General features: G+C 40.9%; 1 protein-coding gene across 3 annotated transcripts in view; it reads left to right on the forward strand.

The window, feature by feature from the left end:
- NRK (Nik related kinase) overlaps nucleotides 1-23,164 on the forward strand; it is a 128,885-nt gene that overhangs the window by 14,240 nt on the left and 91,481 nt on the right. Inside the window, exon 3 of one of the 3 annotated variants that reach the window (XM_043492931.1) lies at nucleotides 11,012-11,046. The exons of the other annotated variants lie outside the window; for them this stretch is intronic. Coding sequence (XP_043348866.1) covers nucleotides 11,020-11,046 — 27 coding nt within the window. The 5' untranslated portion in view covers nucleotides 11,012-11,019. The remainder of the gene's footprint in view (nucleotides 1-11,011; nucleotides 11,047-23,164) is intronic. 3 annotated transcript variants of the gene reach the window in all.

The raw sequence follows: 23,164 nt of genomic DNA on the forward strand, positions 1-23,164 counted from the left end.
CGTGGGTAACTCTACAAGTGGTGCCATCACTCTTCCCACTGCAGTGTGGACATACCCATAGTCAACAATTCCGTGGATGATGGACCTCAGCTCGCTCTCCTGTAGCTTCATTGGTTCTGCAGGACGAACGGGAGTGAAACACCAATAAAAACTTGCTACTCTGATCACGGGTGACTCTGAATACATACAAGGAGCAGGTCGTCTGAGCAAGAAAGTATTATTTTTACACTGATGCTTTTTGGAGTTGAACCATGCTTCAACATCGGCATAAGTTATGAGCTACTGTAAAAATAATGTACAGTAGCGGGCAGTGTCGTGAAACATATATGTGACTTTTTGGTTTCTCTTAAACAATTTGCAAATCTGTTAAATTTGGCATAATTAATTGTATTAGATAGCTGAATAAAATAATTCAGGCCCTTTATCTAGAAAAAATCACAAAGATACTGTACATAGTTTATTTGTCAGGGAAGAATTGGAACTGTCTGCTAAGCATCACATAGCCTTGCTAAATTATGAAGTGTGAACGCTTGTGGACTATGCTGAAAGCCTCAATTGATGGTAGTGCCTTAGGCATGTATTTGAAGGCTAAATTTAAGAAATGTTACTACTATGTTCACTGTAAGATAAAAATTGAACATGCTCAGGCACAAGGACCGGGCTAAAATCTTTCAACCGCCTGCCTCTGAGGGCTGGGTGGACGAGGCTGCCTTCCTTGGAAGAATGTTAATCCCTTATCGCTAATGAATTGCAATACTGGAGTCCCCAGAACTTGTCATAATCACAGTTCTTTTTAAAATATCAGATAGGCACAGTGTATTTTAATACCATAGTTCCTTATTTTTGGCCAATTAAGTTTTCCAGGCCAATTATAGTCATCAGGGCTCTGGGGTTTTGGCAAGGCAAATAGGGACTTCTTTTAATTTTTAGATAATGGTAAAATATAACTTCAGATCCCAGCGGCGGTTGGTCATAATATTGTTCTCTGTGTTGCCTTTCTTTGTAAAGTCTTGAGTTTTTTAAGAGTTCCATTGGCCTTGTTTGTTATCTTGTCACTTACTAGCTTTTTATATTGTAGTCCTTTGGCTAGGGTGTACAGTATGGGTACTACTGTCCTCTGTTGGATGCAGTCAGAAGTGAACAATTGTGTGTCATCAGCCCTATAGTGCTAGCAGTTAATGGAGATTATCCTTTAGTTCCAGTGGTAGGGGTGTGTGCTTTGGGAACCAGAGGATCTGAGTTCCATCTGTGCTATTGCCATGAAGTTTGAAACGCCATGATGAGCAGCTGAAGGACAACCATGAAGTCCTAATGTAGGTGGCCACAGGTTTGTTGCAGTGTCATTGTATACATAGTAGAGAATCGCAATTCTGTGTGAGAAGGAGTGTAGTATAGCACTCCAGATTTAAAACCACAGACACATGATTTTAATAAAATATGTACACTACACATACTGCTAGGCATTTCACCATCTCTGCTGTTTACCCTGTAGGCAGGTTCACATACACTCACCCTCCGCACACACAATCTTCATGAGGCATCTGCCACGTTCAGGCCTTTCATTTTCTTCCTATTTAGAAAAGAAAAAAAATATTATATAGCGGCTTCTTCATTGTACTTTGTCCAGTGAGAGAGTGTCATGGACAACGGGGGGGCTATGTGCTACTGTGTGGTTCACATGTTCCTGGGGTGGTGAGGATCCAGGGAGACTTGTAACTCTTACTTTTGTCTGCAGATCATGCCACAGTGGAAAGTGTCTTGATTAGTAATGTCCAGGTTCTACTGTATCTTTCTCATTTAGGGCAAGATTTCCCAAAGGCCCACCCTCCCTTTGGTCAGAGCAGTTTGCTCCTGCAAATCTATTGCAAACACACACCAGAGCACTTGCCAGGAGAAGTTATTAAGAGGCACAAGTAGTCTGATTTGTACTCTGAAGCTGCCCTTAGTGATTGAACCCCCAGTATTACCAACTCTCATGATTTTATTACAAGTATTGTTATATTCACTGTTTTTTCTTAAAGCTCCTGGAGTCTTGTAAGTAAGAATTTCAGCTTTCAAATAGGCAAATAGAAATAACCTAGCATTTATTATTTTTAGGCCAATTTCATGATTTTGGAGAGCCTGACTCATGGTCTTTGAAGGCTTGGGCTTGGCAATACTGGAGCCCCCATGTTGACCATCCTGCTGGGTTCCCACATCTATGAGGATGTGCAGTAAAGGCACAAGCTAAATGGGAAGGGTTTGGGGAATGCAGCAGATGTGTATCCTACAGCAGTGGATATACCATGCCCTTGATCACACCCACCTGGAAACCAAGTCCAACAGAGCCTTGTTCACTGTATTTGATGAGCTGATAGACAGCAGAAAGTGGGTAGCTTTTAGTGTGAATATGGGGGAAAGCAGAAACACCCTGCATGTACCAGTGTCTGAGTCTGAAGCCAGCAGCAGTGTTTTCCTCATATTTACTTGTTACCTATGGGGGCGGATTTTTTTTCCTCTTGGCTTTATCTCCTTAGTGACATGACAAAGCCAAATTCTATTCCGCACTTTAACTAAAAATAGTGGAGCATGCATGTGTAATTAATTAGCTAGTCATAAAGTACTGGGTATAGTCAGTAAATATTTAAGAGGGATTCTATTAAGATTCTGAAGTATACATCTAGTGTATCAAAAATAGAACAGTCCGTACATAAAAACACTCAGCGGTGGAGGTGCTTCTAATATAGTAAAGATCCTTTGACTGAACAGAGCCATACACTAAATTAAAGATGCCATTTCAACCATTAGCAGATAGTAAATCCTATCAAATAATTAGGTTTGCCATTTCCAACTTGTGTATATACTGGATCTGATTCTTCATTGCTTTTCAACTGGTGTTTGCCATTTACATCTGTAAGAGAGGGTGTAGTATGCTGCCATTCAAATCTGGTAACATTTTGCACTTGGGGAATCAGGTCTATTATTTACAATGGGCAAATGGGCAAAAAATGTATTGGTTGATTCATTGGCTACCTTTTGGACATTAGGAGAAGAGGCTGGGTAATTATCTTGGGCAAGGTTTGATCACGCAAAGTGCCGAGCACTCATCTACTGAAATCAGTGAGGCTACTCATGTGCTTACAGTTAGCATATGCTTATGTTTAAGTGCTTTGCTCTATCGGGGTCAGAGTGATCAGCACCTTGCAGGACTGGGAGGTGTGTGCTCAAACCCTTACCCGCTTATTTATATAGCGGTACTCTTGGACCAGGACCCCCATGTGTTAGGCTCTGTACACATACAGAACTGAAAGATGGTCCCTACCCCAAAGACTTCACAATCTGATCTGAGATTATACCCTTAAGAATACAGCCATAGGTTTTCCACCAGAATTGCTGCATGTTTTATTATAATGGTTATTTAGTATTTATATGGTGCTGTAGGAAGAAGCACATCATGCTATACAAGTCAGGAACTGGAAAAGAAAACTCCTGTTCCAAAGAGCTTAAAATCGAATGAAATGAGTTTGGTATGAGTAACTAACAGGGACATGGCAACTTGAAAGTAGCTAAGCCTCATGGGAATATGACAAGTGAGTTTGGTGGTCTCAACTTTGGGCCTGATTTACTACAGTATTACTCCCATTATTTAGTCAGATAACTATGGCTGCTGAGTGATATTTACTCCTCTGTCTGATGCCACTGCATGAGAACTGGTAGTAAATGCAGACAGAATTTTCAATAACAGACACTGTCTCCCTCCCGTTTTCTTGTAGTACTTTAATATTCCATTTCTTTCCTTAATCTTTTTATACAAGGCCATATAAGTGTTTAAATAACACATTCAGCTGCATCGCTGATCCTCTGTCAAACGTCTTATCCTTCCTAGAGGGTAGACAACGAAAGAGCTCGTCACCCCTTTAGTCCTGCTACCAGATTTTAGAGCAAGGATAATATCCAAGTACAGGCTGAGATAAAGAGCATTTCATTTGACAATAATAGCTGCTGTCCAAAAGTACATGTAAATTTGCAATTGACTACAGTTGAGCTACACCAAGATAAGCTGAGGAACTGGCTTGTACACTTTAAAAGTGTGGTTTTAAAAAAGCTGAGTACCACATCGTCTAGTGCTCGGCACTTCAGCTGGGCAAAATTTTTCGACCAAACTTATTTTTTGGTGAAAAATGCAGATTAGTGTCAAAGAAAATCTGTGTCACGTTTGCCCGTATTGTTTTGGTCAAGAAAACCCTCTTAAACTTAAAGGAAATTCTGAAACAAAGAATTGTTTTGAATTCAGAAATCAAAACATTTCATTTAGAAAATGCCTAAGTGAAACATTTCAATTTTTCCCTGAATATTTTTACTTTTTAAATGTTTAACAAAAAAAGCTCAAAATCAAAACAATGTTTCATACAACCTGAAATCATTTTCTAATTATTATTTTTCGGACTTGTCACTGAATCAAAAAACTCAGTTACTCACAAAGCTGTACTCACCACCTGTGCAAATTAGTCTGTCTTAGAGTCATGCTAGGTTCTTTCTGTCTCCCTCATTATCCCCATCATAAAGGTTCTGCAGGCCAAATTAGATTATTTGTCACACCTGGGATCTCCACTATCTCCTAGGTATACAATCATTGACACCTGAGCAGTCTTATACTCTTCTGTGGCTTTTCCCAATTGGAAATAATTTGAATGTCGAGAATAATTCTGTTGATGCAGGAGGTGAAAAATCAATCTGCAGCTCAGTCAGTCTTAGACTGTGTCTTCACTGGGGAGTTAACTTGAGTTATCTTCACTTGAATTACACTGGCTCTCTGATGCCTTATGCCCTGTGTTGTCATTTACCCCAGTACAAAGGGAGTGCAAAATTTTTCCAAATCAGCATTTTGCACCCATTTTGTGCAGGTGTCAATAACTGCACAAGATGCGAGGCAGTAGAGAATCAGTCCTTCCTCCCACCTTTCAAATGCATCTGTGTATTAGGGTATGTGCTGTTTAGGAAAGACAGAAACAAAGGTAAAGGTGGTGGAGTAGCATTGTATATCAATGATGAGGTAGAATGTAAAGAAATAAGATGTGATGCAATGGATAAGACAGAGTCCGTCTGGGCAAAAATTACATTGGGGAAGAAAACTAGTAGAGCCTCTCCTACGATAGTGCTTGAGGTGTGCTATAGACCTCCGGGATCTAATTTGGATATGGATAGAGCCCTTTTTAATGTCTTTAATCAAGTAAATACTAATGGAAACTGCGTGATCATGGGAGACTTTAACTTCCCAGATATAGACTGGAGGACCAGTGCTAGTAATAATAATAGGGCTCAGATTTTCCTAGATGCGATAGCTGATGGATTCCTTCATCAAGTAGTTGCTGAACTGACTAGAGGGGATGCCATTTTAGATTTAATTTTGGTGAGTAGCGAGGACCTCCTAGAAGAAATGGTTGTAGGGGACAATCTTGGCTCAAGTGATCATGAGCTAATTCAGTTCAAACTAAATGGAAGGATTAACAAAAATAAATCTGCAACTAAGGTTTTTGATTTCAAAAGGGCTGACTTTCAAAAATTAAGGAAATTAGTTAGGGAAGTGGATTGGACTGAAGAATTTATGGATCTAAAGGTAGAGGAGGCCTGGGATTACTTTAAATCAAAGCTGCAGAAGCTATCGGAAGCCTGTATCCCAAGAAAGGGGAAAAAATTCATAGGAAGGAGTTGTAGACCAAGCTGGATAAGCAAGCATCTTAGAGAGGTGATTAAGAAGAAGCAGAAAGCATACAGGGAGTGGAAGATGGGAGGGATCAGCAAGGAAAGCTACCTAATTGAGGTCAGAACATGTAGGGATAAAGTGAGACAGGCTAAAAGTCGAGTAGAGTTGGACCTTGCAAAGGGAATTAAAACCAATAGTAAAAGGTTCTATAGCCATATAAATAAGAAGAAAACTAAGAAAGAAGAAGTGGGGCCGCTTAACACTGAGGATGGAGTGGAGGTTAAAGATAAACTAGGCATGGCCCAATATCTAAACAAATACTTTGCCTCAGTCTTTAGTAAGGCTAAAGAGGATCTTAGGGTTAATGGTAGCATGACAAATGGGAATGAGGATATAGAGGTAGATATTACCATATCTGAGGTAGAAGTGAAACTGAAACAACTTAATGGGACTAAATTGGGAGGCCCAGATAATCTTCATCCAAGAATATTAAAGGAATTGGCACCTGAAATTGCAAGCCCATTAGCAAGAATTTTTAATGAATCTGTAAACTCAGGAATAGTACCGAATGATTGGAGAATTGCTAATATAGTTCCTATTTTTAAGAAAGGAAAAAAAAGTGATCCGGGTAACTACAGGCCAGTTAGTTTGACATCTGTAGTATGCAAGGTCCTGGAAAAAATTTTGAAGGAGAAATTAGTTAAGGACATTGAAGTCAATGGTAAATGGGACAAAATACAACATGGTTTTACAAAAGGTAGATCGTGCCAAACCAACCTAATCTCCTTTTTTGAAAAGGTAACAGATTTTTTAGATAAAGGAAATGCAGTGGATCTAATTTACCTAGATTTCAGTAAGGCATTTGATACCGTGCCACATGGGGAATTATTAGTTAAATTGGAGAAGATGGGGATCAATATGAACATCAAAAGGTGGATAAGGAATTGGTTAAAGGGGAGACTGCAATGGGTCCTATTGAAAGGCGAACTGTCAGGTTGGAGGGAGGTTACCAGTGGAGTTCCTCAGGGATCGGCTTTGGGACCAATCTTATTTAATCTTTTTATTACTGACCTTGGCACAAAAAGTGGGAGTGTGCTAATCAAGTTTGCAGATGATACAAAGCTGGGAGGTATTGCCAATTCGGAGAAGGATCGGGATATTATACAGGAAGATCTGGATGACCTTATAAACTGGAGTAATAGTAATAGGATGAAATTTAATAGTGAGAAGTGTAAGGTTATGCATTTAGGGATTAATAACAAGAATTTTAGTTATAAATTGGGGACGCATCAATTAGAAGTAACGGAAGAGGAGAAGGACCTTGGAGTATTGGTTGATCATAGGATGGCTATGAGCTGCCAATGTGAAATGGCTGTGAAAAAAACTAATGCGGTTTTGGGATGCATCAGGAGAGGCATTTCCAGTAGGGATAAGGAGGTTTTAGTACCGTTATACAAGGCACTGGTGAGACCTCACCTAGAATACTGTGTGCAGTTCTGGTCTCCCATGTTTAAAAAGGATGAATTCAAACTGGAGCAGGTACAGAGAAGGGCTACTAGGATGATCCGAGGAATGGAAAACTTGTCTTATGAAAGGAGACTTAAGGAGCTGGGCTTGTTTAGCCTAACTAAAAGAAGGTTGAGGGGAGATATGATTGTTCTCTATAAATATATCAGAGGGATAAATACAGGAGAGGGAGAGGAATAATTTCAGCTCAGCACCAATGTGGACACAAGAACAAATGGGTATAAACTGGCCACCAGGAAGTTTAGACTTGAAATCAGACGAAGGTTTTTAACCATCAGAGGAGTGAAGTTTTGGAATAGCCTTCCAAGGGAAGCAGTGGGGGCAAAAGATCTATCTGGTTTTAAGATTCTACTTGATAAGTTTATGGAGGAGATGGTATGATGGGATAATGGGATTTTGGTAAGTAATTGATCTTTAAATATTCAGGGTAAATAGGCCAAATCCCCTGAGATGGGATATTAGATGGATGGGATCTGAGTTACCCAGGAAAGAATTTTCTGTAGTATGTGGCTGGTGAATCTTGCCCATATGCTCAGGGTTTAGCTGATTGCCATATTTGGGGTCGGGAAGGAATTTTCCTCCAGGGCAAATTGGAGAGGCCCTGGAGGTTTTTCGCCTTCCTCTGTAGCATGGGGCATGGTTGACTTGAGGGAGGCTTCTCTGCTCCTTGAAGTCTTTAAACCATGATTTGGGGACTTCAATAGCTCAGACATGGGTGAGGTTTTTCATAGGAGTGGGTGGGTGAGATTCTGTGGCCTGCGCTGTGCAGGAGGTCAGACTAGATGATCAGAATGGTCCCTTCTGACCTTAGTATCTATGAATCTATGAATCTAGTACAGTTGCCTGCCACAGCAGGTGTTCATTGATCAGCCCTTAAGTTTTCCTAAGGTAAGAGTGACCAGCAGCATACCTGACCACACACTATGTGGCGGGGGGGCAGGTAGAGGGGCTTGACAAAGAGGCAACAATTGGCCATTTATTTGGCCACAACAATACAACGTATGTCACTAAAAATAATGTTATGAAATTGAGTATAACCACTGCACTGGGGGGAGCTTCTTCCCCAATGCCCTCCTTCGTCCCCCTGCACGGTGCCTAGATATAATGGTGTCATTTGCACAACCTAAAAAGAGGCTGAGGGAAGACGGGCTAGTGCACCCGCCAACATTCCATGACCCCATGGAGGTGTGGCTAAGCAGGCTGGGGGAGGAGCCAAGGCCCTGCCTCCTGGGGGTCTTGTAGCGCCCTAGTTCAGCTTTGGGGGCCTTGTGGCACTGTTGCTCGGGCAGTAGAGTTCTATGACCCAGCCCAGCCAGGAGAAGGAGCACAATTTGCCCCAGACTTGTGCCTCATGTTAGTTTCTAAGCAGGCAGGTGGCAGTACTCTCCCTCTCTCAGACCAGCACAGGACTCTGTTCACCTCTTCAGGCTCTACCTGGCCGGCTGGGCTGGCAAAGCAATCATTAACACTGCCCTTTGGTGGGATTTACAAAGGAATTGAGTTTGCAAGCCATTTTTAGTTGCCAGCCCTGGTTGGACACCTCAGTCAGTCAATAAAAGCAGGAGCAGGTCAGCCGCTTCTCCAGCTGTTATGAAATGTCCAGTAAGTCACTTTAAATTTGAATGTCTAGTAAATGATAACATTGAATTGGCATGTCTGGGTTTTTGGCTGTTCCCAAGCTGCTGGCCAATAATCATCTTCTTGGACTGCACAGAACTCTGAATGTGGATCTTGGGAAGAAAGCAAAAGAATAACTGATTTTCAGCTAATTTTGTTTTTAAAATGCATTTATAATCTCAAGCGTACACTGTTAACCTATCCACACATTTTATACCCTGCTTAGAATCCCACACTATTTTAAAAACCACAGTTTTTAAGGTCACTTTTCCTAATTCGCCTGTAGTTTCTTGGGTCTGATGAATGGAGTGATCCAGAGAAAACTCTAGACAGGAGATCTTATGATCTTTCTGGTCCCCTATATGGATTTTTCCCACATAGATGACAATCTGGGCTATATTGTACAGTGAAAGCAAAATGGGGTCCTGGTCCGTGATTGGGGTTCTTAGGTGTTACTGCACTATAAATAATATATTTTTGTGATTAAAATGAGGAAGTATTGTCTAATGGTTAGAACAGGGAATTGGGGCAGAGGCAATCTGAGTAATGTTCCTAGCTCTGCTGCTGAATTCCTGTCACTAAACCTATAAATTCCAGGTTTTTAGAAGAGTTCTGTTCCCCTGTAGGCCCCTAAATAAGGTTCAGATTTTCAAAAGTAACAAGCAGCCCAACAGCTCCCATCATGTTGTTTCTGGCCAGATTTTCGCATCATTCAATGTGCTGATTATTTTGAAAATCTAGTCACTTATTTTGGTACCTAAGTGGGAGTGAAGCTCTTCTAAAAATCTGGCCCTTTGTGATCCCATGTATTAAGATGGAGATAATAAATCTTTCCCATCTTCGTAAAATTCTTTGACATCCTTGCATAAAAGGAACTGGGATAAGCACAAAACATTATTATTACAGCTAGTTCAAAAAAATTTGACATAACAGTTTTCTGTAGAAAATGCAGTTTCATCAAAATCTAAATATTTTATGAAAACAGGTTGATTTTTTGATGAAATTTTTGACAGCAGAAGTCGTCAAAACAAATCATTTTGGTTTTCGCTTTTGGTTTCGTTTCAATAATGCCGAAAAGTTTCATTTTGACTTTATCATCTTGCTGCTTCAATTTGTATAGTATGATCATTTTAATTATATGCAATGTTTAAGATGATGATGTTTTGCAATAAATGTTTGTGAATCAATTTTTTTTGGAATTTCTATTCTGTGAGAGAATTCGATATTTCAGCTTTATTCCAATTCAGAACAAAAGCCCATTTCCAAATAGCAGAATTTCCCACAGAACAGAAATTCCGTTTCCTGACAATCTCTAATTATTATTATTATTCAGTTTGCTTTCCATATTTTTCCTATGATATTTCCAGTGAGTATTTCTTGTATATTTGTATGTCCCTTTTTGATAATTAAAACAAACTTTTTGGGATTAGGAAAAAGGATGAGAAGAACTTTGTCTGGTGTTCTTTTCAGAAATTAATTCCATTGAAGTTAAGGAACCTTCTGGTCTATTGAATTAAATTTTATGATGGATTCTTCCTAGCATTAAAAAAAAGTAGGGAATAAACAATTTACAAATTATTTCTGCTACGGTACGTTTGTCTACTTAAATCTCTTGTTTTAACTTTTTGCTTTAAACCTGTGAATAATTTTACTAAAATATATTATGAAAACATTATAAAATAAATATGCATTTGATTCAGATAATGGACTCTGAGATATATTATTTAAGCAGATTGTCCATGATTGTAACTTGTAACAAACCTGGAAGATAAATGAAGAAGCCTGGGAGAAAATTACATGTCTTTAGTATTGCCCCTCCCAATTTTACATGAAAGATTCATTAGAAAAGACATCCTTTCAAACATTCCACATCCACTGGCCAAATTATATCATCAGATATGGGATTACCACATATTTGTGTCTCAGGGCACCGGGGACCAAATTCTACTCTGAGGCTATAAATTCATTATTTCAGTGGAGTTGCTCCAGATTTAGACTATTGTAGCAGCCTCCAGAATTTGCCCCAATACGTGCAGTTTATACTTGCTTTACTTGACCTGCAGAACCATGCAGACAATTTTGATCCATACGTTAGATATCGGACATTGTCCATCTTCCTTTTTGACATAGTGTGATAGTTCCTGAATCACTAGACAATATTTCACCATCTGTCTCCAGAAACAGGATTGGACATGGAGAAGGAACGATGGAAAGGAGTGGTGGGTCAAGTTCCAACCTCTTGATTGTGCCTTCCTTTCTTGAGAACATCAAGAAGACTTAGCCAAACTTCTTTCAATGGGGCAGTAGCAAAACAAAGATTGGAAACTTTGGCCTCCCATCCCACAAGCTGGAGAATATAGCTGAGAATATGATTGCTTTCATCTCTTTTCATCTTCCTTCCTAACCTGTATTCTGTACCCACCCTGCAAATGACTCCGCATGAACAGAGCTTTGTGGCCCACATGGAGCCAACTGAAATCAGTGGAGCTCCGTGAGAGCATAGAGGATTTGCCCACACAGATCCACATGTGTGATCAGGTCCTTAGATTTGAACATCCTCTTGGCGTGGCCCTCTCTTTTTATGTTTGTAAAGCACTTAGTCTATTTTTGAGGCTGTTTAAATAGTAATGACAAATGTATGGACAAAGTCCTGGTTGATTTCTGTCTAAGGGCACATCTACACGGCAAAAAAATACCCGTGGCAGGCAGTCTCAGAGCCCGAGTCAGTTTACCCAGGCTCGTGTTGTGGGGCTAAAAAGAGCAGCATAGATTTTGGGGCTTCAGCTGGAGCCTGGGCTCTCGGACCCTCTCTCCTGCTAGTTTTCAGAGCCCGGTTCAGTCCAAGCCCAAGCAGCTACCCTGCTATTTTGAGCCCCACAGCACAAATTAGTTGATCTGTGCTCCGAGAGTAAATGCAGCAGGTCTTTTTTTGCTGTGTAGACATTCCCTAAGACTGTTGGTTTGTTTGTTTGAATTTCCAGATTGAAATTCTACATTATTCAAAGGCATTTTTGTACTGTACATTTGTTCAGTGCACAGGTGTGAGTGCCAGCAACCCCTTTAAAAAAATAGCTTCTGCAAAAGAGCTCGTGTCATATTTGTGGCTTTTTTGGTCAGCAGGAAATAAAAATATGAGCCATGTGAGACAGAAGTGACACACAGAGTTTGCAGAGACACCCATCACCCAAGTAGATGCACTGTGCAAAGCCTGAGCTTTGTGTGGGATACGAGCCTTTGGCCCAGTCGATGTAGATGAAAGGCTGTTTTGCTTTCTGAGCTTCTGGATTTGCTTGGTACAGCAATGTTTACATTACAGCCATGACACTCTCTAATCTTGATTTTTATTAATGGGCAACACAAGACGAGTTTTTCATTTTAGGAATATGGGCATCTTGTACAATGTTCACAGGTTTTGCTGTGAGTCAGTGTGGGCTGTCTGACACCACAAAGGGCCTTATCCCACTCTCACTAAAATCAGTAAGAAGACTTTCTTTGACTTCAGTGGGAGCAGCATTGGGCCCTAAAAAATGGGATTGTCTGTGTGACACCCAAGGTAGCCTAGACTTTGTGGAGTATAAAAGTTGGTTTTTAATGGGGAGTCTGAAAAATCAAACACTATTTTGTGTTAATTCTACCCGTACTTGCAATATAGTTTATTCTCTGTGAGATTACAAGCGCATATGCCAATAGTGGGTTTTCTTTTCTTTTTGGCTGTTTTCAGTGCCAGGCATGTAATATGACTCTTATAAGCTAGTGTTTTGTTATATAAGCCATTAATTTTTTTCGGCTAATCCTTGTGCACTGTATAAAAACCAGTAACAGTATGATTTATTAGGAGTCAGAACACACAACTGGATGTGTGGTCAACCTGCTTATTCAGATTTTATAGAAGCAAAGAGCTGATTACACTTGTTCTCCAAAGTCTACACCGGCTTGCCAGTGTCTTCCAGGTGCTGATTTTGATCTATTGAGCCACCTGTGGCTTGGGTCATGATTACCTTAGAGACTTCTGTGTGCCAATCAAGATCACCAGGGGTGTTTTTGGTAACAGTCCCTGGGGCTGAATTTTGTGGGGCTAGAGGTAGGGCCTTGCCTCTGGAATTTGATCCCTACATTGGCCTGTCAAGACGTATGCATGTTGGCCGTCAGTGTAAATTTCCTCTATTGGGATTTCCCTTCAGAAGGAAGATAGTGGGATTTACTGATCTTGTGGAGTTTCTTTTAGGTGACATGGGTCAATCAGTTGTTGCCTATGCTGTATTGTTACATTCCTCCAGAGCCTTGGCAATGGGAATCCATTTTAGAAAGGATCAAATATCTAAGATACATGATTTGATCTTTGGTGTCTTCAGCTAGCTCAGAAGCATGTGTGTGCACATCGGGCTGTTGAGTCTTCATGAAATTCTCATCCCAAATGGCCCTTTAAAACTACAGTGGAGGCGAGGTTCCGGGTTTGGCTCATCTGCATTTGTGGCTGAAAGTGAGTGAGTCAGTGATGGTCAGACGTAGTTCCTTCCCCAAAGAGCTTGCCTTTTTTGGATCTGTTTGGACTGTGCCTGGCACAGTGGGGCTCTTGGTTTGATAGCAATGCAAATAATAAACTGTGGCCAGGTTTCTCTGCCTCACTATTGTCTCCCACCCTTTGTCAGTTAGATTATAAACCCTTCAGGGAGGGGATTATCTCTTAACATGTGTCTATACGGTGCCTATCACAATGTCACCAATCTTGGTTGAGGCCTCTAGATGCTAGATTACAAACAAGAACAATAATTCATAACGGTCAGGGTAAAGAAAGCTTTAACTGCCACTATGTACACAGAGCCTGTTGTCTAGGGAAACCTCCGCTTATTGGTGCCTATTATGAGCACTAAAAAAAATAATTAAAAGGAGAAAACAAGTTTAAAAAAGTTAAAATATGTAAGGATAATTGAGAGTTCCAAAGAGCTTAGGCCAGAACCTGAGCTGGTGTAAATGGACACAGTTTCATTGACTTCAGTGGGGCTGCACCATTTATATCAGCTGAGATCCTGGCCACTCACTCTAGAATGGTTTACTTGGCTTAATGGTGCCAGTGCACAAGTAGAGCGTGTGTGTGTGTCTTTTGAAGGTTTGGCAGAAAAGAAAATGATTCTTACCTTGCTGCTTGGCAAAAACAAAAGGAAGTTTTAGCAGGTGGAAAAGCTGTTGCTTTGACACAGTACCACGTTCTCACATCTGGCTGCTGTGAAGGCCAAACCACCGGCTGCACCCAGCCCTAATTGTGGCCAGGGTTTACTGACATGATTATTGATAAGGCTCCCTTCTAATTGGAGCAGAAGATAGATGAATCTGGGGCTTCCACCCATCAGAAGCCCTGTTATTCAGTGGTAAAGCAAGTAACTGCCAGCCTGCTATACCAGTTTATTTAATGATTTGGTAGCATAGAAATAAAGGGTTGATTTTTCAAAAGTTCTTGGCATTAGCCTAACTCTGCTCTTATTGAAGTTGCTGGTACAACTCCAGGAGCGGAATCAGGCCAAAGAAGAGCACTTTTGAAAATCCCACCCAGAGTAGTTGGGCAAGCTAGTATTGACACAAGCAGAATTGACACAACCCAGGTTTGAATCCCATTCAGCATGTGCACTCCTAATGAAATTGGGTTAAAAACAGACTTCTGCTTAAACTGGGGCGATTCTGGGTGTAGACCAGACCTTTGAAAATAAACATTTGGACCCTGATTCTTCAGTGTCCAGCAACTGGTGTTGTTGCTTACACCTGGTGTAAAATGCTACCAGGTCTAAATGATAGTGCTTTACACCCACCTTGCACACTCTTTGGCTACAATAGTAAATGGCTACCAAAGGGGCAAGGCACTGGAGAATCAGGCCCTAGGGCTCAGCTTCAATGTTTCGTTTAGTAGCCATCATAATTTCCTTCTAGCCTGTATCTAGCAGCAGGCTCCTGTTAGCCATTTGGTTTCCATAACACTTTAATATATACCTATTTTTGTATAGATGCAAAGCTATACATGCTGGGCCTGAATCTCATTTATCCTGAGACTGCTTTGCGCTACACCACTCTAGGAGTATTACAGCTGCTCGCTAGAACAGAGTGGCCTCAGTGTAAATAAGATTCAGACTGTATAGGAAACAATGATTTAATTTAAACTCCCATTTATCCAAAAGTACTTTGTCTCCCCCAGCCTAACGGGGGACAATGGTATTCTTCCCCTGTGTTGCAAAAATCTATTTGTATTAAAGCAGAGTTCCCAATTCCCGTGGTTTTATCATGAGTCTCAATATATTTGATGTCTTTCTTAAAGCCTCAGCTGCTGGAGTCATGGGAATCTCGGCTTTCATGTGGAAAAACAAAGTACACATCTAGTCCTGATGGTGGTAGAGAAAAGCTTGAAAACCTGACCTAAGTGAACCCTAAACCATAAGGGAAATAAAAAGCACTCAAAATATTATCTTTAAAATCAATCTTATTGTTTCTTAGCCAGTCTCATGATTTTGAGGGGTGTGACTCAGGATTTTTGAATGTTTGTGGTTGGCAATATTTGTAAAATTTGGGCTGTCCCAACATACTTTTTTTTAACAATGGAGATTTACTTGCATGGGAAATAGTACAACAGAGACCTGAAGAAGAGCTGTGTAAGATTGAAAGCTAGTCTTTCTCTGCAACAAAAATTGGTCCAATAAAAGATATTACCTGGCCTATTTAAGCTTTGAAACGCCTAGTTAATATTAATACAATTAAGAGAAGATGTTAAAACAATGATGCCAGTTTTTAAACTTATTTTATACCCTAAGCCATCGCCCAAATCTTTGCTACACTGAATTTGTTTCCACTAAGCCTCTAATACGGCTAGGGATCTATTGGAATGTTCAAGCTGATTATTTCTTCTCTCCTTTCCCAGAAACCCCCCATCTGTTTTGCTATGGGATGCAGCTGGTTGGCTTGCCTATTGTTATTAAAACTAAAATTGGGTCAAGTTGAATCACAGGTAGAGTTTTGGTTCAGATTCAATAGAGCTGTGGTCTTATGATCTGGTCTGGTGAGATTTAAATCTCCTTCTTATTTATTATTATATATTTATGTTCCATACTACACAGGGGCCCTAGTGAGGATCAATGCCCCATTGTAATAGATGCTGTATAAATGTATAGAGAGGGTATTACTACAACTGCAGCTGGGATTTGTAATTCCTAGCTCAGGGAGATGTACACATGCTAGCTCTGAAGGAGCTGTGTTTGTGGTGGCTGGGGCTAGTTGTCCAAATACAAGCTGGTCCGAGGTCCTAGGTGCATAATTGGTCTGGCACGAGCTGCCATGCATGCCCTTGCAGCCACATTTCTGTTTTTAGCACACTAGCTTGATTGGAGCTAGCGCATGTATGTCTACCTGAACAGGGAATTACGTTTGTAGCTCCCAGTGTACCATACCCAGAGATGCAGCCCCTGCTCTGAAAAGCTTACTATGACATATCAAGGACAGCGGGGAGAGGGATACAATCAAATACATACACAGGTAGCCAATGTACTTTTGTAATTTTAAAAAATGGTTGTAAATAGGTAAAATAAGTGCCACTTAGTCGCTTCTGCTCCTCACCTCCAGCCATATTGACAGACTGATTTCTTCTAGGCATTTCGCCAGAGGTGGGACATAATGGATCTTAAAAGTACTGTAAAATCTTCTACTTAGACAGTGGTGTGGTCCATTATCTGTTAGTGGATCCCATGGCCGCAGAAATTTAACATAAAAGGTTGACAGAGAACAATGGTGACAGGATTTTGTGACAGAAGAAGTTCACTTCTATGAGCTCTTACTCCAAACCATGGCTGAAGTCTTTCAAAGAGATCCATTTGCATGGACCTTTACTCCCAGGGTACTTCAAATGGGTATAAGAGTCCACAGAGGGGGATCCCTTTGCAGGAATGCACCCATGATTTCACAATTCCAGGACCACTGAACATAGCTAGGAGAGCAAGAACAGTCTAGCAACTCGGAAGAAAGGTAAGTGTCAATAGACAGGATGTACTGAAGAGGAGTGACAGAAAATGGATTGGATACGAGCCTTGTAGGGCAAATTACACAATATTGATGAAGCCTTTGTAGGAGCTAAGTGTTCATTCTTGTCACAGGTAGGAATGCATGCAATTCATAAGCAACTCCTTCGACATTGAACAAAATTAGTCTGGGAGGATAAGAATGTTGAAAGACGACAATAGTTCAGAGCTTTAAAATCTGGTAAAGCAATTCACTGTTTAATCGTAGAAACTGATAGCCCCTTCTTTGATTAATTCATCAAGTAAAGTTAAATCTTGCTGTTTTAAAGTTGCCAGTAACTGCGGCTCCAGTCTAGCTGTAGGTCTGCAGTTCTCCAACTGTACTGTATTTAGCAATTGTTTGCAATTGTTATACAATATTTTTTCCCAAGAGTTCTCTGTTCATCTCATTAATTACTCTCTGGATGCTGATTGACTTCAGACTCTAAAATAAATGCAAAAAATTGGCATGCAGGGATTTATTAGAATAAGTCCGACCTGTAGGTTACTTGAAGAGAGAAATTTTGCCAAATAGACATCTGTCATATGAAACATTAGATTAGTTTGGACAAAATAACAGACTCTACTCAATTTAGAATTTTATTTATGAAAAATAAACTTTGAGGCACTCAAGTTTCAAAGCATAATAGAAAAAAAGTAAATTAAATAAACTGATTTGTCTTTTCCGGAAAAAAGTGATAATCCAAATAAATGTGTCGGGTGTCACGTAAGAAATCAGTTGATTAATTTTGGAAAACCCAATTCTTCAAAACATGTAATGCTGTAGACAGTGGGTGTGGGGACCCTTTGGTCAACAGATGTGTGGGCACAGGGGTCTGCTTGTGCAATGTTCATTGCAGGAACACTGCCTTACAGATTATCTCCTGCAGAGCCCAATCAGAAGACCAACATTTTGCAGTACTCATCTCACAAACTCGAATTGTGGCCATCAGATCCTTCTTCTTTGTATAGATGATAGTCAGCTAGAGCTGGCTGAGAAAATGTTGAGTTTTTTAAATTTTCAATGGAAAAATGGGACAAATTTTGTGCAAGAAGTTTGTCCCTTTTCTGAACCAGCTTCATGGCCAACTCTGATGACTTAGGGTGGAGCCACTGAGTTTGTGGGGTGACATCCTGGAAAAAACTCCCACTGACTTCATTGGGGCCAGGATTTCATCCACAGTATCCACATCAAAAGGAAAGATTTGCATGAGGCTATCTGTCAGCAAGTTAGCCACTGGAAGGAGACGTACAGGACCATGAACCAGATCCATCAAATGGTTGTCAGGAAGATTTTTGTTGTTTGTCCCACTCTGTATACCACAATTCCATGGTCTGACTTTCTGCCTCCTCTGGACAGTCAAGTTTGGTAGATAGTTGAGTTTTCCCACATTGCACCACAAACAAAAGGGTAGAGCAGCCATATTTTGGGATATGAGTGGTTGGACTTGGGCCTGCATAATGCAGCATAGAGGCTGGAGCCCTAGATTGGAACAACAATTCCTAATTTGGGGTTACAAACGTTAGTAGTTAGTAGCTAACTCAAGTTCTACTAACCCTGGGCTTACATTGCAGTGTATGAATACCATTAGGTTCTTTTGAAATTCCAATCCTATTAGTTATATAGATAAGGATATTTCTAAAAAAACATGATGTGGTTTTAACCTGAGATTGTCCCTTGTGCATTCTGAATTGTATACAACAGAAAATTCAAATAAACAACAAAATTTACAATACACACAAGAACCAGGGACCTGATCACGCTCTTAGAAAAGTCAGTGGCAAAATTACTTGAGAGGGAGCATGCGCGAGTGCACACACACAAACAGAGCACATTTATGTGTCTGATTGTATAAAAGGTTTTATTAGTATGAGGGAAGGCAACATTATTCACAGATATATTTTTTAACTTCATGGTTGTCACTGATCTGCTCAACTCAGCTTTGTGGTGAAGGTGGGCATAAAACTCAGATTCTTCTGCTCCAAAACTGCAGGCCCCTTCCCCTGAGCTAAAGGAAAATCTTCACTTCCTGTCAGTACTACAGGGCCTTTGACACACAGTTAAACAGTTCTGATTTAATCTAGAAGAGCATTGTGATGCGTGTACGCATTAGTTAGTCCATCATGTTTCTGAAGCTGGATAAAGACTGCTAAGGTCAGAGAAGAGAATTCATTGGCATGGAGACATACTTTTCTACCTCACCCCACTTTAAGTCTCTCTGTACTGGTCTCATCCTGTAAAATGAGAAGAGAAACTTCCAAAGCCTGAGTTTTTCCTAAACTGTTTATTTTTTTGTATGAATATTTTCTCTGTGCCACACAACTTTGGTTTCATAAATCACCATCGGATTCCACAGGTGCTGAGGAGCTTTGGCCTTATGCCAGGGCCTTTGAGGTCTGAGCCCTTGTAGTTTGAGAGCGAGCCCTGGTCAGAAAGTGGCCCCCTATTTCTTCCCACCCGGTTCTTTCTGGCAGTTAAATTCCAGCACTGCTGCTGACTCATGGAAGCCTGCAGACCTTCTGCCAGCAGGCACCCACAGAGGCAGAAAATCTTGGAGGCAAATAAAGCCTCCTGTGTTTGTGAAATCAGCGTTTTTTGGCATGAAAAGATAGCAGTATCCTTATATAATGGCGTTTCTGAGGTTGGAAACCCTACAATGTGTTTCAACAGATGTTAAGAGGTGTGACAAATGTTTAAACCCAAGATGAATGGTAAGACTGTTTAAACCGTTATTTATGTAAATACTGAAATTTAAGCCTAAAGAAATCAGGTTTTATGTCCCAATAAATAAAATGTGAGGAAAGGGAATAACTGAACAGCCTCCCTTTTCACACGTCTCCTTCTGCTCACTTGGGCTCTTCTCTGTGTCTGTCTATACCTAGGCCTGGAACCTCTCTTTTCTCTCGATCCTAATAATGGCTCCCATTCAGGAAGAGTGCCTAAGTACTTGCTCTGTTTTAAGCACATGCTTATATCCCCTTGAAGTAATGGCACTTAAGCACATGTTAAACACCTGTGTGTTTTTCTGAATTGGGGACAGCCAGTGCTTCAAAGAAGCCTTAGTCTTCCTGGTTAAACAATTAGGATGACTTCCTTTGGATTTCCTTCAGGACACTTGGATGTAAAGCACTCAAAGCCTGAGCCACTTCTTTAAAGTCAGCAGGAGCCTTTCCACTGACCTCAGTGGACTTGGGTCTGGCCTTAACTGAGCATAGCTGGCCTTGTGCTGCCCCAAACGTGTGCCCCGAGGTCTCTGTGGTCCACATAGACCACAAGTGCACCCAGCAGAGTGGCATTCACTGAGTTAAGCCTTATTAACTGTAGGTAGTTGAATGTGCTGCTGCTTTCTATTTCCCTCCATTTTCCACAAAGGGCTACTGCTTGTTCAAATGAGCCTTGAGAAGAGCATCCCAATTTTTTTTTCATTGATCATTACACACATTGGCTGATGGCCTCTATAGGAGTTCTGCCAGTGGAAAGTTACCCCAGTCCAAAATGTGAGAACCTGAAATGGAAGTCAAAATAAAATGACCTTTGTCCTCATTCTACATGCCTTTCACAGTGTGCTAGCACAGCTCCCATGTAGCTGACATTCCAGTAGAGGGCTCCAACGAGCATTAGGATCTCCGGGCATTTCACGGCATAGCTAATTAGCCACGGGGAGGGCAAAAGGACATTTTCTAAGGGCCCTATAACAACCACTTCGGCAGTAGCGGGTTGAACTAAAATTTTTATCGGTAGCCATCATTGCTAGCTACCTCATTTCGCATTGACTTCTCAAGCATAATCAATGAGTACATTTTTTTAAAATGTTAGCAATAATGACTGCTTGGGCCCAATTTTCAAAGTAAAAGACCTTCCTTCATTGTATGTCTAGGGTGGGATTTTCAAAAGTGTGCAGTGTTTGGCCTAATTCTACTTCCATTGAAGTTAATGGTACAAATCCCATTGACGTCGATGGGAGCAAAGAGAAGCCAACACTCCTTAAGCCTAGAAAGAAGTATTTTCTTTGTCATGAATCCTAGCTGTTTCATAGAATCATAGAAATGTAGGGCAGGAAGGGACCTCAAAGTCAAATTCATATTTTGCATTCACATTTTGCATGGGGACAGTAATCTGGTGTTCATACTAATATTGCAAAAATTTGGATATTCAAATCTGTGTTTGCGAAAAGGCTTCAGTTCGTTCTTTTTGTCGGTTTTCTCTTCCCACTGGCCTGCAGTCAAACACAGATGAACATTAAGGAAAGCATACACTTTGCATTTCCACTGGACAATGGGAGGAAATAGAAACTGTAAAAGTAAAAAAAGCTGGACACAAAAGTTTCTTCTGGTGGCTGAATGTCTCTTGGTTTTTACAGTTTATGTGGATCATGGTATAATCAATTGCAATATGGGTATAAAATTGTCTATTTCCTCCCACATCTGTTCATTCTAGTCATTTGCTCTGAAAAGGTGACATGCACACCCCAGGATTTTTATTGCATTCTAACTAATGGAAAAAGAGACATACTCTAACCTCTCCTCATGACTAACGTGCGGCTACTGTGGCCCCTTTTTGACCCAAGCAGCTAGTCAAATTTTGAACCCTGGGAATGTTCCAGTTGGAAGTAGAAATTGATGGATTCTGATATTCTTGATGCAATCTTGTTTGTTTACATGGATGTCCTGTGTCTCTGGATGCAGAAGGAACCAAGAACAAAAGAAGCAGTTTCTTAGCTTGCAGCCACAAGCCCCTTTAGGCAGCAGACCCCAAAGCTTTCTCTCTAGCTTTTCCTGGGTCACACTGTGCTCACAGGGTACTTGCATGGCTTCTTTGCTTTTTGCCTCTGCCTCTGGTTCTCTGTTTTGTCTGTTCTTCTCCATTTCTGTGTGTTCTCTCTCACACTCCTGTGCATGCACACATACCTGGTCACAATACCCAATGGAAGCCCCTGCCCACATGTTACTCGTTTCTGGGCAGGGTCTAACACTGCAATTAAACACCCACAGATAGCCCATGTCAGCTGATTTGGGCTCATGGGGCTTGAGCTGTGGGGCTGTAAAACCGCGGTGTAGACGTTTGGGCTTGGGCTGGAACCTGAGCTATGGGACCCTGCATGTATCAGCAAAAATAATAATGAGTCTTTGTGGCACCTTAGAGACTAACTTGTTTTAAGTGTGGCCCTTAACCACAACTTACAACTTGTTACAACCACAACTTAAAACTATGTTAAGTGAAGGATGTGTTCATCCATCAGTTTGAACAAGGTTTTAACACAGCCCATAACAAGGTTTTACCCAGTTCATAACACTACTTTATTATAGGGATGGGAAAGTCTCATAACTTTCGTGAGCTACAGCTCACTTCATCGGATGCATTTTCCACCAAATGCATCCGATGAAGTGAGCTGTAGCTCACGAAAGCTTATGCTGTAATAAATTTGTTAGTCTCTAAGGTGCCACAAGTACTCCTTTTCTTTTTGCGAATACAGACTAACACGGCTGCTACTCTGAAACATATAAAAATAACGTTAGGAGCCATAAAGAACATTTTTGATTATTTGCAATGCATTAATAAGCATGTTGTTCACTGGAGTTGATGGGCAGGGATAATCTTACTCTGTAGAGTCATATGTATATGGTTTTCCTGATGTGGTAGCAGCTAACACCCCTATCGGGGGAAAGATTCCTGCAGCCAGATCCATAGCTGGTATAAATGGTATACTCCATTTAAGTCAGTGGAGCAATGCCAGTTCACCCCAGCTAAGCCTGCTAGCCCTGAGTTTCTAAGGTTAGGCCAGTTGAGAGCTAGGAAGATTGTTTAGTTTGCTGAGGTGTAATAAGTTAAAGAAATTTTCTCACATTATCATCATTGCTTTCTGCTCTCATTGTTGGATATAGCCATGGTAAATGGCAGAGGCAACTCTCTAGTTATCATTGAAGGGGGATGTTTATGGAGAGCAGGGAAGGAGAAAGATTTTATGCCGAGCACTAGCACTGTGCTTGCTGTGGATTTTCGGGTGAGAGTTAGAACTCTTTGGAGTATAATAGGGATTAGGTGCCTGAGGAAATGTGATGTCTATAGGTTGAGGCGTCTAACTGGGCTACTACACCGCTTCTCAGCACTGCCTGCCACTGGGTAGCATCCATGCAGAATGGTGGCTTTGCAGATGGCAGCGTATCTTGCCCTCTTGGCATGAAAGCAGTCTAGACCAGTCTACACAAGTGGTCCATTTCCTGGACACTACTGTGCTAATAAGTGATGGTCACATAAATACCACCCTATACCGTAAACTACTGACTGCTATATTTACCTACATGCCTCCAG

Source organism: Dermochelys coriacea, chromosome 9 (assembly GCF_009764565.3).
Source record: "Dermochelys coriacea isolate rDerCor1 chromosome 9, rDerCor1.pri.v4, whole genome shotgun sequence".
NCBI lineage: Eukaryota > Metazoa > Chordata > Testudines > Dermochelyidae > Dermochelys > Dermochelys coriacea.